The following is an 18,006-nucleotide window of genomic DNA, read 5'->3' on the forward strand; positions in this document are numbered from 1 at the left end:
CCTGAGAGGTGACAGATGGGGAGCCAGGAACTGAGAGCAGGTGCCCTTGGTGGCCCACGAAGCGGGAATTCAGATGCAGTTGCCGTGAACTATGGACATTTCAACTACTGGCCTCATCACAAGTAGGAATGAGAGAGGCAGGGCAGAGGCTCAGCATCACATATTTGCAAAGTAAAATGTGCCTAAGTCCAGCATTTGACCTTGTTACGCTGACAGAGTCCCTTTACCGGCAAATGACGAGAAAGAACAGGCTGGAGGAGGTCAGTGAAAGGAAACACCAGACTCCCAACCTGCGCAGAACAATTCACATTTATTAGTTCAAACAGCTAACACTTGCTAAACATGCGTTTAACACTTATTGGTCACATTTCCACAGGTAGTCAAGTCACAGAGCAGAGCAGAGACAGGTCAGACATGAGCAGCCTGCACGTTGGCCCACCAGTGGGTGAAGGGCGGGCCCCACGGCACAAGCAGGACACATCAGGAGAAACATTCATTTGGTCATAGTGTAGTGACAAGAAACAGCTCCTGAGATGGGAAGTGTGACCAGCCCCCCCGAGGTGCAGCTGGGATCCCTGGGGGAAGAAGGCAGGGGCCAGCCATGCTAACCTGTCTATACTCCAGCTCTGAGCATGTTAAACATAACAGCTAAACGCTCACTATTAGTTATGTTGAGGTGACATCCTGCTTCCCTGATTTATGCAAGGGATCATGGGAAAAATGAATTGTTTTGCTGTGCTTGATTGAATGAAAACACATTCCCTATAGCACATCTATTGACAGGGCCCAGTCCCAATGCAAGGAGAAGGCACATTGACTACAGATATGCCACACGGAACAGGTGAGACTAAGGGCCAATGCAATTGGGAGGGTTTCTGGACTCATTTTCTTCTTAAGCTGTAAACGTCTGTAACATAGAACACATGCACAAGGACGCTGAGGAAATCCCTGGCTACCAATGTAACGCATACATATCATGCATCTGTTCAGTGCCCATTGTGTGGCTCTGTTCTATGGCTTTCGAGATGCCTGTGACATAGAGGAAATTCAATTTAGTTGGTGAAAGCTGCATTTTGCAACAACAGGCTCATGCTTGGTGTGTTAAACCAAACCAGAGGGAGACATTGGGCAAGGGCTGCAGCCAGCCCTTGCAAAGCATAGCAACCAACCTGGAGAGGCCTGGGCACCCTCTGGAGGAAAGTGCAGAGCTTTGGTTTTCTTGGTCTCTTGCTGACTGGGGACACGTGGGGATTTGCAGCAGTGCAGCTCTGCTGGTACAAACTGGGGCTCAGAGTGAGGGTGCCTGCTTGCTAGAAGTTTGCACTGGTACCGTGACGTGGCTGACTGACACCATGGGAAATCCTGAAGGTGGCCATGGCCTAAGTGAAACTCACTAAAGTTCCAGCAAAACCTGAGCAGCCTCGGCAGGTGTCTCCACCATGGTGGTGCTTGGAGTTCCAGTTCTGATCAACAGAATCACAAAATGTCACCCGAACATTCAAATGCTGCTGCAACAATTGTTAAAGGACTAATATCCCAACGACAACTAAATCAAAATGGCCACAAAACCCGAGACATTTTCACTCCACATTTTTCATCAGAAACATGTAAACAGAAAGAGGAGCAGTATTTTGTTTTTCACACAATCCCTTTGAGATGATAAACAGGATGTCACACAAGAGGTAGTTTTGTTATGGAAATTGAGTCAATAATGTTATCAACTATTACAAGACATTTTATAAAATGAAAGAAAACAATGAATCACAAAAGGCTTTGCTGAGGCTGATCGGCATGTGGTTTGGTTTGTTTGTTTATTTCTGCCTTTGGTGGCATTTCTGCCTTTGATTGCTTCTTTCATACACTTGTTAGAGGTCAGTGCACAGTCAGGCTTTTTTTCTCCCACAGTGAAAAAATAATACCTATAGTAAGCGAACATCTCTGAGCACGGACAGTCCAAGCTCAGGCTTCCAGATACTGGCACACCAGGCTGATGAGACAAACAACCCGCTAGCCCTGGGGATGGCTGCTGACCATTGTCAGATTCGGTCATTCTGCCACTGTCTGAGGGCTCATCTATATGGACACTCACTGCACAGCAAGCCAGGGTGTAAAATCCACAGTGCACAAGCCTGCTGCACACACAGTTTGTGTATAGATCATGCTGCTGTGCACTAAAAGTTCCCTAGTGTACTTTGACCTACCACTGTTTCAACCATCAGTAGGGAAAGTGCACGAGGGACCTTTCAGGGAGCAGGAAGGGCTAGTGAGCGCACAGCAGGCTGCTGTGCTGTGGATTTATACGAAGCATCCATATTGACAAGCCCTGAGACAACGACCTGTGGTGATTATATCATGGAATAGGGCTGGTTTGGATATTCTCTCAGTACAATTCTCAAGCAGTTTGAATGCACCTAAATCCCTAGGAGGTCTGCAGTGAGAAAGCTGTACTCTACAAAAAGAGGATGACTGCAGAGTCCTCACGGGTGCCATCATGGAGCCTGGCATTTTAAGGCGTGGCCATGAGCACCATGATTTTTAGTCTCTTCCGTATTTATTACGTTTTTAAAATGAGGTTTTTGAAGGAGAAAGCACAAGCCATTTGTAAAGTGCTTGGAAGAGGGAAATGCAGAAGTGCCCAGTGTTACTACAGCTCTGGGACCTCTGTGTTCTCCAGTACGGCCTGCCAGGAGCTCTCCGAGCACCAGGGGGCGTTTTCTCAGAGCGTGATTATGTTGTCACTAGGGCTCTCGATTAATTGCAGTTAACTCATGTGATTAACTCAAAAAAATTAAACGCAATTAAAAAAATTAATCACAATTACAATTTTAAAATCACACTATTAAACAATAGAAACCGAATTGAAATGTATTACATATTTTGGATGTTTTTCTACTTTTTCATATATATTGTATTCTGTGTTGTAATTGAAATCAAAGTGTACATTATTTTCGATTACAAGTATTTGCACTGTAAAAATGACAAAAAAAACAGTATTTTTCAATTCGTCTCATACAAGTACTGTAGGTCAATCTGTGTCGTGAAAATGCAACTTACAAATGTAGATTTTTTTGGTTACATAACTGCATTCAAAAACAAACAATGTACAATTTCATATCCTACAAATCCACTCAGTCCTACTTCTTGTTCAGCCAATCGCTTCGACAAACAAGTTTGTTTACATTCACAGGAGATAATGCTGCCCACTTCCTGTTTACCATGTCACCTGACAGTGAGAACAGGCATCCACATGGCACTGTTGTAGCTGGCGTCCCAAGATATTTATGTGCCAGATGCGCTAAAGATTCATATATCCTTTCATGCTTCATCCACCATTTCAGGGGACTGAGTGGACTTGCAGGCTCTAGAGTTTTATATTGTTTTATTTTTGAATGCAGTTTTTTTGTACATAATTCTACATTTGTAAGTACAACTTTCATGATAAAGAGATTGCACTACAGTACTTGTATTAGGTGAACTGAAAAATACTATTTCTTTTGTTTTTTACAGTGCAAATATTTGTAATAAAAAACAAAATATAAAGCAAGCACTGTACACTTTGTATTCTGGTGTTGTAAATGAAATCAATATATTTGAAAATGTAGAAAACATCCAAAAATATTTAAATGTTATCCTATTATTAACTGTGTGATTAATCGCAATTAATTTTTTTAATTACTTGACAGCCCTAGGTGTTGCATTAAAGATGCCCATCAAGATCAGCAGAGGGCACTGCTGGGTACATTGGGCTGAGGGAGGGCATTTCTATGTTTTATTATTTTTGATAAGTTTAGTGAAGCCTTAATGGGGGGAGGGGTTATTACAGGACACCTCCAGGCCATCCCAAGATTTCCCCTGCAGTTTGCAACCATCTTGGACATTTTCTCCTGTCAGCACATCAGTATTCTCTCACCAGTTTGCCCTGACAGACTGACATCGCTAATGATTATAATCCATGCAGTCACAGCATCTGACCTGATGTAACTCAGGGTGTCTTCTTACAGATTTGCAATAGCTCAGAACAGGCAACGTACATCCGAAGGAAATTGTTATTTGTTGTTACTGACTGTACACAAGCCACTGATGTAAGAACTCCGCACAAATAAAGCCAGATTTTTCTTCCCAAAATCCAGATGTGGAGATGCTTACTGAGATTATAATGGGCTTCCAAACAGGCCATGAAAGAAGCTACTGTTGCAACATCAAGATGAGGGTTTCAGTGGGTCACATTTAAATACATATCCCTGAGCTTCTGTGCGCGTTGCAAGCAACGCACTGAGAACCCAAAGAAACGCCACAGCTTGACGCTGACATCTTATGTAGTGTCATCTTTGATTTATACATCATCTAAAACTTACAAATTGGCTTCATACTTAAACTACTTCCCCAAGTTCCCCCCTTCTCCTGCCTTTTATGTGGCAGGGATGATTGCCGCTTCTTATCCTGAGAAATACAGAAATATCATCATCACAGACACCGAGCTTCATAGCTTCAAATCAAAACCAAGGACGAAGCAGAAGAAATGAACCAACGGTGATAGCACATTCACAGGAGGGATTTTTGTTGTTGTTTTCCTTTTAAAAAGTATTAAAGATAAAAGAAATTCAAGTTTTTTAAAAAAAGATTGGTTTGAAGGACTGGACTTTTAAAACCAATAAGCAGAAATGACCATCACTGCTTTGTGCCGAAGTCTGAAGAGTTTGTTCATACCAGCACACAGATCCTGTAATGCAGCAACATAACGGAGTATGGGACATACAGGGCAGACAACAAGCAAGACTCAAAGCAGTCTCCAGTCTTCCTACTCAGGAGAGGGGAAAATCCCGTTTGTTGTGAACCTTCTCATTTATGTTAGCAGGTTCTCCGTGTCAGCCCTGTGCATAGCAGAGTCCCTCCTAGTGCTCAGGCACACATATTCAGAAGGGACATAGGAACAGATCAGGCAGAGTTAGCCCCCCAGCTCTTTGCCCACTTCTTGAACTGAACCTCTCTGAGGTGTTATCTCCAACCTCCTATACCTCAACTCTGCAGCTGTGTTTGCACTTTTGGGCTCTGACAAGAAGCAAAAGCACCATAGCATTGGGAAAAGGCTCCCCTGGGACACTGAGCTGGCTGGAAGCAGGAAGTGAATCTTAGAACATCTGCTTTTGACAGAGGTCCAGCCCAATTTTGCATATTCAAGGGGATCAATAAATATCTGAACTGACAAACCTGACACAGTAGGGCCATTTTCATTTCAGTGATGAGGGTATTCAATACTCAGCTTCTAAACTGGCATATATACACAGCAACACTGAACATTTAATCCACAAGAGCTGCATTTTTAATCGTTAAGTTTTCAAAACATGTGGTCTGCTCTTTGGTCTTTATGCCTGTGCAACTGTGGATAAGAAAGTTCAGTACCTGAAGACATGGAAAAGTGGACAGCTACACGAACCACTGAAAAGCAAGTGTTACTCTATAGTATTGTCTAAAGGCTTTAGGAGTGAGCTGGAAAGGGTTAAAGTGGCCAAGATATTAACATTCAAAGAGTGGTAAGTGTGCATGTGAAATTAATATTTGCAATGAAGAGTTCAGCTTCTTCCCACCACATGGTACCTATTGAGGTGTTCATATTTCACACATTCAGGCGTTGGGCACAGCTTAGGAAAAGGCATTTCATCTCTTCACACAGTGTGTGCACTGTTGGGGCTGCACTGGTAGCTTCCCTGCATGCATTATGTTTTGGAAGGTTCTTGTCTTCCCCACAAACCTGACAAGCAGCAGGAAATGAGAGCAGAACAATGCGGTTCTTTGTTGCTGATGCCCCAACCTGAGAAACTAGACTTTTTGATGCACAGACCGTTCTAGATGCCAGTGGTGCTAAAGGAATGTTTAGCGTCACACAGACAGACAACAATGTGTTACACATGGTTGTAAGCATAGGTGACACGGTGGGAGGGTCATGCAGGGTCACATGCTGCCCCCTCCCCCCCCCAATTTGCTGATTGGCTTGTACTGAGCATGCTCACATGGACTGAGCATGCTCAGTAACACTGCTGAAGCTTCTGCCCTCACTCTGCCCCCCACTATTGGCAGCCATAGGGTCATCTCTGGTTGTAAGTTTGCCTCCTTGTATTGGTGCTGCTGAGTATAAACCTGATAGGCCCCTCCCCCTTGGTGAGAACCCAACGTTCATGGTGTTTATGAAACTAACAATTTATAGTTATAACTGGCTTTGATCTCTTGCTGGCATGACACACTTGGCTTGTGAGTTATGTCCCCTTCTAGTTGCTGGTCCCCACAGAGGATAAAAGCCTACTACTGCTAAAGCTAATGGAGTAAAAATTTACTCTTTCAGCTCAAGTTGTGTTTCTATGGCCTTATTCACAACACTGAGGGCCAGTGGAAAGATTCCAACTGACTTCAGCGGGCTTTTAATCATGGCCTGCGGTGCCAGGTCATTAGCACATAAGTCCAGCACCTTCAGAACTGAAAGCAGGGACCTTGCCACTTGAGCTAATGGAGTAGCACACCATTCGCTGGTAGCAGCAGCTTCTTGGCAATGCAGTGATTGGCGAGAGATGATACTTAGAACCTGGAGTGTTTCCTGGAGCAGATTACAAGAACTTTAAACTTGTTCATTTGCGATTCCCAGACTGAGTCCCCCTCTGAATATGTGAGCATATGCACTTCAAATTTATATCCCAAAATCTGTTTGGACTAAAAAAACTCTTCAGATTTACATTTGCACAAATACTATGAAGGAAAGGATGGGGTCGATTGAGTTATCTTTCAAACCAGAGATAAATATTGACTTGTCTTGGCAGAAAATTCTGCCAAAAATGATTATTATCGTTTGAGTCTTCTGTCATAGAAGTCCAGATAAGCAACAGCAGATACCAAAGATAATGAACATCCCCACCTAACTAGCATTAAGCACAAATAAAATATGGTTCCCTGTAAACCGAATGTTATGTGAAGATTGGGACAAACAATTCCGACTTTTGTAGGATGTCCTTCAAACCAAATTCACAAATACATCTAGTGACTGACCTAATGTCACTACATTTCTAGCTACATTCCTATCTTCTCATCATAATACCTGAGTTTGCAATGCAACACATTCACTTTACCCTGTTTAAAAAACACAAGTCATTAGAGGACTTGGTGCAGAAAACATTAACGACTGTCCAGTGAGTTAGGTTCTGGTTCGGTATGTTAGTCTCGTTCTAGCTTGTGAATTTAGCACAGCTTTTATGCTCACTGCGATACATGGGGGTTTGTTAACAGATACTGCTGCCAATCAACATTTATCAAAATGGTTTACACAGTTGCAAGTAGTAGCACATCCCCCCCCTCCATCCCCATCAAGTTTATTAAATCTTTGCTTGTGCAGCATTTTCTTGGGGAGTCAATTAATTTTGGACAGAGTACAAACTAGATGTTTTTGTCAGGTATTTGGCAAAAACAAGTTTTCTAATGTTAGCATAGAGATCTTCTAATTAAAACAAACCCTTATTCATCAATAATTAATAATCTAATAACTGTGGAATAAGATTACTTCTGTGCAGTTAAACTATTCCTGAAATGTGTAAGCAAGCCAGAAAATAACCCGTAATACAAGTATCATGTGGAATTATTTGAAAATGAAAGTTAAAGCTGTCAATATTTCCTAACTTAGAAATAAACAGATACACTAAAATCTTCCCATGTATACTTGAGGTATATACTGAATGCAGAAGGCTTTCCTGAGAAATATGTGCTTGTCTCATTTTATAAACAGAAAGCAAATGAGATTCTTGAAACTAACTTTGGATTTGTCAAGTGATATAAAAGTGGACTTCTGCTGATCCCAGCAGCTGTTACCCGTAACATCTTATTTTACGAAAGCGTATATCAGCAGCTAGTGGACTACCTAAAGCAAGGGAAACAATCAAGTGGGAAGATCCACAAAACAGAACTAAAGAGAGCAACACTGCCTTTGGTCTACATGGTTAGTCAACAGCTTGTCTCTGCTGAGATGGTTTTGGATGGAGTAGTCTTCATCTCTTGGAGGCAGGACCCATTTGCACTTATCGTACAGAATAACTGTTGACTGACCTAGAGATGTGCCAAGCTAGCAAGTTCCAATGACTGTTGGGTTGCTATTCCACTAGTCTGTAGGTAGCATTTGGGGTTGACTTAATGATATGCTTCTGCTGTTCACCCAGTTCTTTTCTACCCACTAGCAGGTACAGTACTTCAGTGGAGAGCAGGGGCTTGTTCAGAAGAAAACACTGCTTCTCCTGACCACATATTTAATTTGTGCCATACACTCTGATGTGTCATGACTGGATAGAGGATGGCAAGAATAGAAGAATGGTTTCTCCCGTCCCAGAAGAGCAGAAGTTGTTTTCTGAAGAACTCAAGGTAGTTTAAAAATAGCAGGTTCTTTAACATTCAAAAATGTCTCAGCCTAATGTAACCACTCAGAACAGATTTACAACTAAGGGTCCCAGCAGAAAATTCAGCAAAGGCAACATGGCTGCCTATTAGAATGAGTGGGATTTCATAAATATATGAATGATGGAAACAGGGAAAGAAATCTTCCCCAGCTAGCAATTGTGTGGCTACAGGAAGCCATGGAGGACACTGAGGCTTAATGGACAGTAATATGTGTTGTTAAACAGCTGAACAGCAGCAAGTAAAGCATTTTTGATGTAATGCAAGTGACTGAAGTTACTGGGTGGAACATCTAAATTCTGGGAGAATTAGAACCAAGTAATATACATGAATTGTACTAAGAGCCAGGTTTTCCTACTACTCTCCCCTCCAAGCAATAAAATGGTACATGCAGCACTTGGTTAATACCCATATGTTCTCCAAGGGTCAACAGACACCCAATAGCAGAGGATACTGAAATCTCTTATCAGAAGTCATTTATTTTATCCATAGGAGGGATAGAAGCTGCGAGGTTTGAAGTGTTCGCTGATGTCAATTACTTGTAACTACTGCAGTAGGAAATCCTCTTCACTGGAAAAAGAAAAGGAGTACTTGTGGCACCTTAGAGACTAACCAATTTATTTAAGCATGAGCTTTCGTGAGCTACAGCTCATGCTCAAATAAATTGGTTAGTCTCTAAGGTGCCACAAGTACTCCTTTTCTTTTTGCGAATACAGACTAACACGGCTGTTACTCTGAAACTCTTCACTGGAGTAATTTAAAAACTAGGCCAGATCTAGCCATGGAGAACGTATATTGCCCAGGCTTCTTAGAATGCTTTTCCAGTTTGTGATTCTAAGAGATAGCATTTAGCCAATAATTAAATTATTTGCAGTCTGCCTGGTTTATTTCTGCCTCCTTGTTCAAAGCCTGTTATTAATTACGACACAATTCCAGTTTGGTAGGAGAGTCGTGAGGGAATAATCATGCATCAGTTGGAGAGAGAGAGAGAGAACAATTCTGCATTGCCCTGGGAAGGGGAATGTGGGTTAGGGGTCTTTCTCAGCCTTGGAATGCTGCAATTCTCGTGACAGAATTTCAGGGGGACCCAATTTACATCATGAGAGCTGCATTTGAAAACTGATGAAGTTTAGCTAGTTGACCAAAAAAAGTCTTAATTTCTCCCTCTGATTCCAGAGAAACTCCATTTTGAAATCCCTAGATTCCTGGCTTCCATTTTAAATAAGCAAGAGTCACTCCACCACTGGCTGACAGCTGCAGGTCATGTAGCACTAGGAAGTGGTAAACAACAAATGACAGATCACAACACTGAGGTAAGTAACGGCCAACTGGAATGGCGGATGTGTGACCGTTAGCAAAGTAGGGTATAAAAGTCAGCAGCAGCTGACAGTTGAGAAGGCAGCTGAGCAGAGAGCTGAGAAGGCAGAGGGAGGCGTGAAAGAGGTGAGGGTGAGACGAAGGAGAAGCAGCAGTAAGCAGTGGGAGAAGAGAAGGACGCAGCAGAGGAGTGGAGAGAGAAAGAAAACAGGGAAATATACTGTGCCGTCAGCTGAGTACGGTCAGACAGAGTAACCGGTATAGTTATAACATAGTCTAGTGTTTGCGTGTGCGGGGGGGTTAATACAGATGTATGCATGTGTGTGTGGACTGTGAAAGGGGTTTATACGTGTAAAAGCTAATGGACATCTAAAAATGGCTGTCAGCTACCTGCGACAGACTGACCATCTGAAGCAGGGAGCATCCGCTCAGTATCATTTCAAGCTATAAGGCAATGTGGTTTGAGCTCTTTAACTTGTTATGAGGGATTTGTGTTTAGATTGTTACTGTGTCAAGAAATTGTTCAACAAAAGGTGCCTTGTTTTGGAACACTGCTTGTGTCAATCATTTATCCACGGCTGTATCTGTGTCCTCCAAGTATTCCCTTAGCCACCCTGGAGACCCACACTTAATGAGAACAGGTTGGCTATTCTGGGGGTACCCAAATTCTGGTTTTGGGGTAACACCTTTGCCCCCACTTATCTTTTTTGAAGCTTGGCACTTCTCTGATGCCCACACTCCTCCAATATTCTCCAGCATTTGGGATGCTAATAGTTCTCCCAGTGGAGTGAGGCAGTTTGCTCTCTAGGCAAACACTTTGGATATGAATAATGAAATGATCAGTACATGAACAGCATCTTCTCATTGAGGTAGTCTTAGTCATATTGGCCCCCAGCCCCCCAAATACAAAAGAACTAACCCTAACAAACACTGTAACATTAAACATCTTTACATTCTGTAAACTGCAAGAGAATGCAGCTGCTGCATTCATACAGAACCATGTGCACTGTGTTGAAGATCATACATTCAACTCTGTCGTGAAATAAATATATAGGAAAAGAGTTTAAAAAACAAAAACAAAAGATTCTTGCTACAGTGACAGGGCTACCTGCCACCTTGTCTCAGCAGCTCTCTACTGCCTTGATCATGGTTTTTTTCCCCCCCTCTCTCTTCACATGTGAGCCAGTTCCCCACCTGAAGCACTAGAGCAAGGCATGGGTTCGGGGCAATGAAGGCTCACTCTTTGCTCACGCTTGTCTTGCAGGAATGCAGAACGGCTTTAAAAAGGAGGGGCAGCTGCTCCAGAGGGACATTCACCATTTTTCCTGTTAAGAAAGAATCAGAATTAGCTGCCATTCCTGAGCCAGATTTAAAAAACGCTCATCTCCAACAAGCTGGTGACATTGGAGACAGTTTCACCTTGAACCTTTAGAGAAACAGTAAATCACCCAATTCCTACATTAGACATTTGATATTCTTTTGGAAACAACAGGATGTGTTAAAGAGTGGAACAGAAGCTAAGTGCGTTGGCGAAGTCAGATAAAAATGATTTCCCCATAATGGAAGCATATTTATGGAAGATGGGAAAGAACACATCCCACCTGTCAACCTCCCCTGTCAATCACAATGAATAGATTGTGTGTGTGATGTGTCCACCTGGTGCCAGTGGACAATCCTGCTTGGTATGACAGAGGAAGGTGAAACACGCAGATCCTGATCAACGTGCCCCAGGGAAGAACATTTCTTCCCAATCGCAAATAATCTGTGTTCATTATCTTAACATTTAGGTACAAATGTCTGATGTTCTCATGAAGATCCTGGAATAATTCCTCTAGAGCCAATTAATGATGCATTGAGATGGAAAATTCACATGCAGATTTCAGTAACCCAAATGCCAGGGAAATTCAGATTTGGGGACTTCATTCAAGCCTATCTAGGCTTTTATATTGTGATATTCACTAAGGTATGCAAGTGCCATCCCTAGATTCAGAGCGAGCTCCTCCCCACGAGGCCTGTGCCATCGACAGATCAGGGTTATTTCTGCAGCAGAGAAGATACTTCAGAGTTGAGCCTGAAATTAAGACCCTAAGGAGGTTTCGATCAAGATACTAAGGAGAGCTCGTTATTTGTGAGAAAAGAATATGCCTTCTTACTCCCTAACCTAGGAACTGGAGTTTATCACTCTTTGTAAACACAGATGGCACTGGAGATATTTATAACCAGACCCAGTTGTTACACTGGGTTTAGCCTGGTAGAGAAAGGCTCACATAGAAAAGGTCCCACACTGGCACTGCTGTCCAGCCAAGTAGCTAGGAGTTTAATTATAAAAAGAAGAAAGTCTCCTTTAAAAGAGATTTAACGATTCACACAGGGGCCAGCTGGGAGAAGAGATCAAAAAGTTACCTGCAATGTATCGTATCTCTGGCAAACACATCATTAGATCTGGAAAACGGTTTGGCTGATGTGGGTACTTGTATTCCGTAAAATCCTGGCACACGTACCAATACCGTTTATTCAACTGCTCCAGTTGGGATGTATTCGTCAGGCCCCTAATGTCTGAGTGAAAACATAAGAATTAAGTGACTGGGAACAGCTGTAACACTAGAACAAAACCAGATTCAGATTCTTCCTCATCACTATTCGAGTCAGCAACTGTAAAATGGAAGGACAAATCCATTTATAAAACTCAGTCTAACAAAATCTACCTAAATTATACAATGCTATTGAGCAGAGATTTCACGTTTATAGTCACCACAGGATTAAAATTTCACCCTCCTCCTCCAGGACATACTGTAATGAGTATCTCCTACATGTACACACTTCAGATTAGATGTGAGGGTACAAGATCTTCCTTTCATAAGGGACACGGATGAGAACATATAATGTCCTAAGTTGCTCAGGCTCAGAGATCATGAACCTTTCAGAAGATAACAGCTCTAGCAACCTTAAATCTCTACTTCCTTTTTATAAAGTAGCTATATGTCAAGGCTTTCAGTCCTAGCAGAGGGTGCAACATAAGATTTTCCACAGAAAGCAGCATGTTGATTCTAGTTACATGGTCTCATCTCTATGGGAAGTGTTCAGATCAGTAATTGAGGGTGTCGTCTGTTTAGGAATTTCACCACGTGAGCTTTATAAACTTGCCAAGCTTTTATTTTAAAATTTAGCATTTCCAAATGTCAAGCAATTTCCTCAAAGTAGACATTTCAATGCTAGCAAAATAATTTGAGAAAATCCCTCTGAATGTATTTCAGCATGATCAATGACATTTATATACTACTTGATGTCATGGGAAGGGATCCAATAAATTAAGAATAGGCAAAATATGAAACTCCTCTGAGGCTCAGTATTGTTCTTCAGAAATACTGTACAAGGGAAGGAGCATTTATTTGCTGTCCAAAAGCTGACCTTTAAAAATAATTTTCAGGTATTCCACATAAAAAATTTGCAAACTCCAACTAAAAATAAAAGAAGACAGGAAGTTAATGAAAATACATTTTGGAAAACAATGGAGACAGCTAAAGAAGTCTATCATCCAGTGTCAGGAAACTGTCCAGGGAAGCAAACCGGAATCTGTGCCGGGGCACACACTGAAGTGTCAGCACAAAACACTTGGTATAACTAGGGGGAGGAGGGGGATTTCAGCATATCCTTGCAAAGTAGAACACTTCCTTGTGGTACGGAAAATTCCCAGTGGTTCTTATTTCTTGAACTGCTTTTGAAACTCACCTATGAGGCTAGTGCCATTGAATAGCTTTTCATTTATGCACAGGCAACACACAGACCTGTGGTAACATGCTTCATACATGAGCAGTAACATCATACACACACGAGTACTGACATGGGAACCACACCACGATGTCAGACTGGAGTGACCCATACCAAGTGTTACTGAAGAAATTGAACCTTCCAAATAATTTCAGCATGGCAGAGTTTCAGAGAAAAGACCAGTAACTTCCCACCCTGGACTACCATTGCACAGGGCCGGCTCAACCGGTTTTGCCGCCCCAAGCAATTGCCGCCACGGACAGCAGGGGAGAGAGAAGCTGCCGCCGAATTGCCACCATGGCGGAAACTCTGCCGCCCCTTTCTGACTGCCACCCCAAGCCGGCCCTGCCACTGCAGAATCCATTTGCATGTTATTTCTATGCTGACTTCATGAATTTTGAAGTGTTAGGAGTTTCATAACAGAATTGATGGACAGCTCTGAAATGCTGTGTTTGACCACAAACATGGAGTCAGTCCTGTATTAGGCAGCATTCATTACCTGCAAATATTACTGCATTAGGCACCATATTAAAGGACAAAATGCATATTTTCACTTTCTTAAAAAAAATGTCAGACAAAAGTATTAGGTGAAGGGAAACACAGTGATGAAGAATCCAGAAAACCATGCCAGTGAGGTTATCCAACATTTAGCGCACAAAGATTTTTCAAAGCTAATAGCTTAAATTGGAAAAAAGTGATGCAAATTGGTTGTCTTGATTGCTGCCTGTCAGAAAATGCCTAGACCAGTGATACTCTGACTGAGGCTCGCAAGCCACAAGTGGCTCTTCAATGCATCTCCTGAGGCTCTTTGCAGCACATGCTATTAAAACACTGTGTGATTTAATTATTAACCCATCTAAGTTATTAACGAATCAGGATGCTTTTACTATGTTATTAGCCAATTGTAATTTATAAAATGATACTTGGTCAGTAATTTTGCTGGGAGAATAAAATTAAATTACTCCACTGGATGCATCCGATGAAATGATCTGTACCTCACTAAAGCTTATGCTCAAATAAATTGGTTAGTCTCTAAGGTGCCACAAGTCACTCCTTTTCTTTTAACACACAGAGTGAATTCACACAACTGTGGCTCTTTTGGGTAATACTAATCGTTAATTTGGCTCCTGAGCCACTGAGGTCTGAGTGTCACTGGCCCAGACCCTTCCGCCATGAGCAGCAAAATTTTCAGATGACATGCACCTTGTGCATGATGAGAAGTTTGCCACAACAGCTGGTAGGTAATCAGTCATTCAGGCCTTATCTAGAAAGGTTTCATCAGTCACTCTGCTCTGTTCTTATTCTGCTGCTGGTAAAGTAGGTACGTATTTAAAGTGACGCACATACTGTCCTTGGCGTCTACGATTAAAGGCATTAAAAATTGATCAAGCAAAGTGAATCCTTTTCACTTCCTCTATAATTGCTTCATTTAGGTGTCTGAAACAGCACACACTTAATATGGCTTTAACTGTGCAATCGCAAAAACAAAAACCTTTTAATGCTCAGGAGTCCATTTCAGTTTGGATTTAGGACCCCCCCTTTCTCTCCCCATCATCCAAAGGAAGCAAAGATTGACTAGCTTATTGACTAGTCATTTACTCCAGTGGGACTAATCCCTTTCTTCCACCACTCACCTTGATTTAGGAAGTTAATGGCTTTCATACATGCATACTCCTCATTGCTGACCTTCAACTGGTTAAATTTGCGGTAGAGGTAGATCAGCCGTTCCATCACCTCCATTCCCTCTTCACTGAATCTGAAGGAAAGGGAGACTGATGTACACAAGAGGGTACTCAAAGAGGAGAGGTTCTTTGCAATTAAAAGTAGGGAGCTTAGTGACTTACTAAAACTCTACGGCGCTTAAAATACTTTAATACCTTGCATTATAAATCAGAGACCCAGAAGCTTCAGGTCTGTTGACACTCTTCATGAGAAGCAAAACTGGTTACAAGGTGATTCAGAACAACATATTTGCCAGTTACATCAGACCTTTAAGGAAAATGGGGATTTTGTGGGTGCACATTGGTGTATATTGGCATAGCTGCTTGTGGATATGTGATGCCTGGTCATGGTATTAGGTTGCTATGACTGGGAGAAACAAGTATTAGAAGTTCCTGGCTCTGCCAATGATTTATTGCATGGCCCTGGACAAGTTACTAATCCTGTTGTTTCAATTTCCCCATATTTAAATGAAGATATTTCCCCACCTCACAGGCTCGTTGTGAGGCTTAATTCACTAGTTTGTGTAATGGATGATCCTTAGACAGAAAGCTCTGGGGTTGTGCAAAGTATTATTATTATACACTCAGTAATAGTTATACTGTATTTTATGACCCATCAACTGTGCAGGTCCATCTAGGAAGTTTGGTGAAATTTATACGACTTCCAGCTAAATTATAGTTATTCACTATTACAAGGTATCCATCATAAAATACGGGCTGCAGGACAAAGGAAGGGTTGAGAACAGGGACAGGAAAACCTCAAAAGCTTTAGTGGTTTTCTTCAGATGATATTTTTCAGAAGCTCTTATTTAGAAATTAGTCTAGAAATTTGGAAAGAATAGACTGTCCCTCCTGTTCCTGCTACTCATCTTGGAACAGACTCAGCAAAATCAGGCTTGCCTTGCCAGGTTCAGTATGTGCTAAGTATCTGATGGTTGGTCCTGGACACCCTAGGCCTTCATGCTGGATCCAGGGCACTCATTTATCACATTACACAGCACTCTGCCTGCTTCAACACAGCCACTTGTTCTTAAGGCTTTATACAGAAAAAAAAAAAATATCACGCCATCCTCCTCCACTCACCTTCCCAGCACTTCCCCAGTTCTCTCTCTCAGCTCCAGCCCTCTTTTAGCTGCCTTCAGCCTCCCCAGCTTGAACTTTTCTCCTAGCCATGCAGGCTGTAGGAATAGGATGTTAGAACATCTCAGGTGAGATGTTCACCGGTCACACAATGTAGTCATGTCATGACTACAGGTGATATAAACGTGATCTGTTTGTCCCATTTGGACACAGGTTTCCTCCCCCATTTCCAACAGCATGGCTGTACCCCGCCATGTCAGAATGAAACTGCACATGGAGGGCACATGGATATGTGCTGATGTGCAAAGCTTCAGATGTGAGCTCTAAACTAGCAGGTGAGCAGGAGATTACATGCAAACGTGGGAGTCTGATGCATGAGAGAGAAAACGTCCAAGCAATTTTAGAGTTAGGAGGAGGTGCTGAACTCTTTCCAAGAAAAGAAAACACACAAGGTACGTGTAGCTTGCTTACAACAAGCTGCAACTCTCTCTCTGAGCTAGGACACTTGCCCAAAGAACTTGCTAACGGGGAGGGACGTGTAATACAGTAGGTTGGGAAGGGCTCACAACAGTCCAGTGAGTGCAGTCTCTGAAGAGCTATGGGAATGACCTCAATAGAAACTCTGTAGTGAAGAGTCCTAGTCCCATAGGGAGTCCTAGATTTCTGCAGGAGGAGTCTGAGAGGACCCCTGCTTGCAGGTGACTGGATCACAGGACAGTAGACAAAAAGATGGCATAAGTGACATTCATGAGGAGCTGAAAGTACAGATCGCATATTTCAGTGTTCTATTTGTGCAAATGGCCAGTAGCCATTCCTGCTACATGTGGTTTAAAGCAATAAAGGCTAGTTTGGAAGAAATAGCATGTGGCATAAATCTTTAGCAGTGAGACAGAAGAGTTCAGGAAAGCTTCAGCTGTGTGTTCTGGCATTATACAGTGCACAACCAGAGCACAGCCAGAAAGCCATCTCTGAACAAAAACAGAAGAAAAATAAACCCCCCACCCTTCACTGAATATCATCTGATTTTGGCACGTGTATTTGTTTACTTCAAAGTTATTTGTAAAATGCATGGTGGAGTTTGACCTCAGAGAAGAGAAAACAAGCTGTCTGAACTTTAGGTCAGTTCTTCAGGGAAGTAATATTGTAAGTGATGAAAGCCTTGTCGGCTAATCTAAAGTTGTACAATTTTCTTGCTCTCAACTTGACATTAAAAATCCTGCAGGTGCAAGATTGCAAAGCTCAAGAAGTTAATGAGCACAAAGACCACTCACAATCCTCTGCTGGGTCTAATTGTTTTTTGAACATGCACATTTTTACCGACCACTCGTCACTTCCATAAATCCAGGAGAGCTCTTCTCTCATGCTTGCAGAAGAACAGTCTTGGTTTTCCGTGCATACATTCCTCCCCTTTTCAAACAAAGCTGTTCTGTTTTGCACAGCCCTATTCCTTCTGGAGCACTGACTCCTCCACACACTGTCTGCCTCACAGCTTTTACACCAGTCTAATTCCTAGCTATGTATGAGCAGGAGTGACAGTAAAAAGTTTAAGCTGCTCTGCATTTTATTTGCATTTTTACTAGACTCCAGAGATTTAAACATTAGATCTAGAAAACAAACACCATTTTGCCAGCAGTTTAAATCAGAATTAAAACATGAAAAAGTTGATGATATTCATTCATTTTTCATCTACTTATATACT

The 18,006-nt window shown here is 42.1% G+C and overlaps 1 protein-coding gene across 4 annotated transcripts in view; it reads right to left on the reverse strand.

Annotated features, from left to right (window-relative positions):
• Nucleotides 1-291: 291 nt before the first annotated feature.
• NR6A1 (nuclear receptor subfamily 6 group A member 1) overlaps nt 292-18,006 on the reverse strand; it is a 193,809-nt gene continuing 176,094 nt past the window's right edge. For all 4 annotated transcript variants that reach the window (XM_048822985.2, XM_048822984.2, XM_048822982.2 and 1 more), the window contains 3 exons: nt 15,141-15,262; nt 12,142-12,294; nt 292-11,063 (listed from right to left, as the gene is read on the reverse strand). In XM_048822985.2, the coding sequence (XP_048678942.1) occupies nt 10,975-11,063; nt 12,142-12,294; nt 15,141-15,262 (364 nt within the window). In that variant the 3' untranslated portion in view covers nt 292-10,974. The remainder of the gene's footprint in view (nt 11,064-12,141; nt 12,295-15,140; nt 15,263-18,006) is intronic.

Source organism: Caretta caretta, chromosome 16 (assembly GCF_965140235.1).
Source record: "Caretta caretta isolate rCarCar2 chromosome 16, rCarCar1.hap1, whole genome shotgun sequence".
Lineage (NCBI taxonomy): Eukaryota > Metazoa > Chordata > Testudines > Cheloniidae > Caretta > Caretta caretta.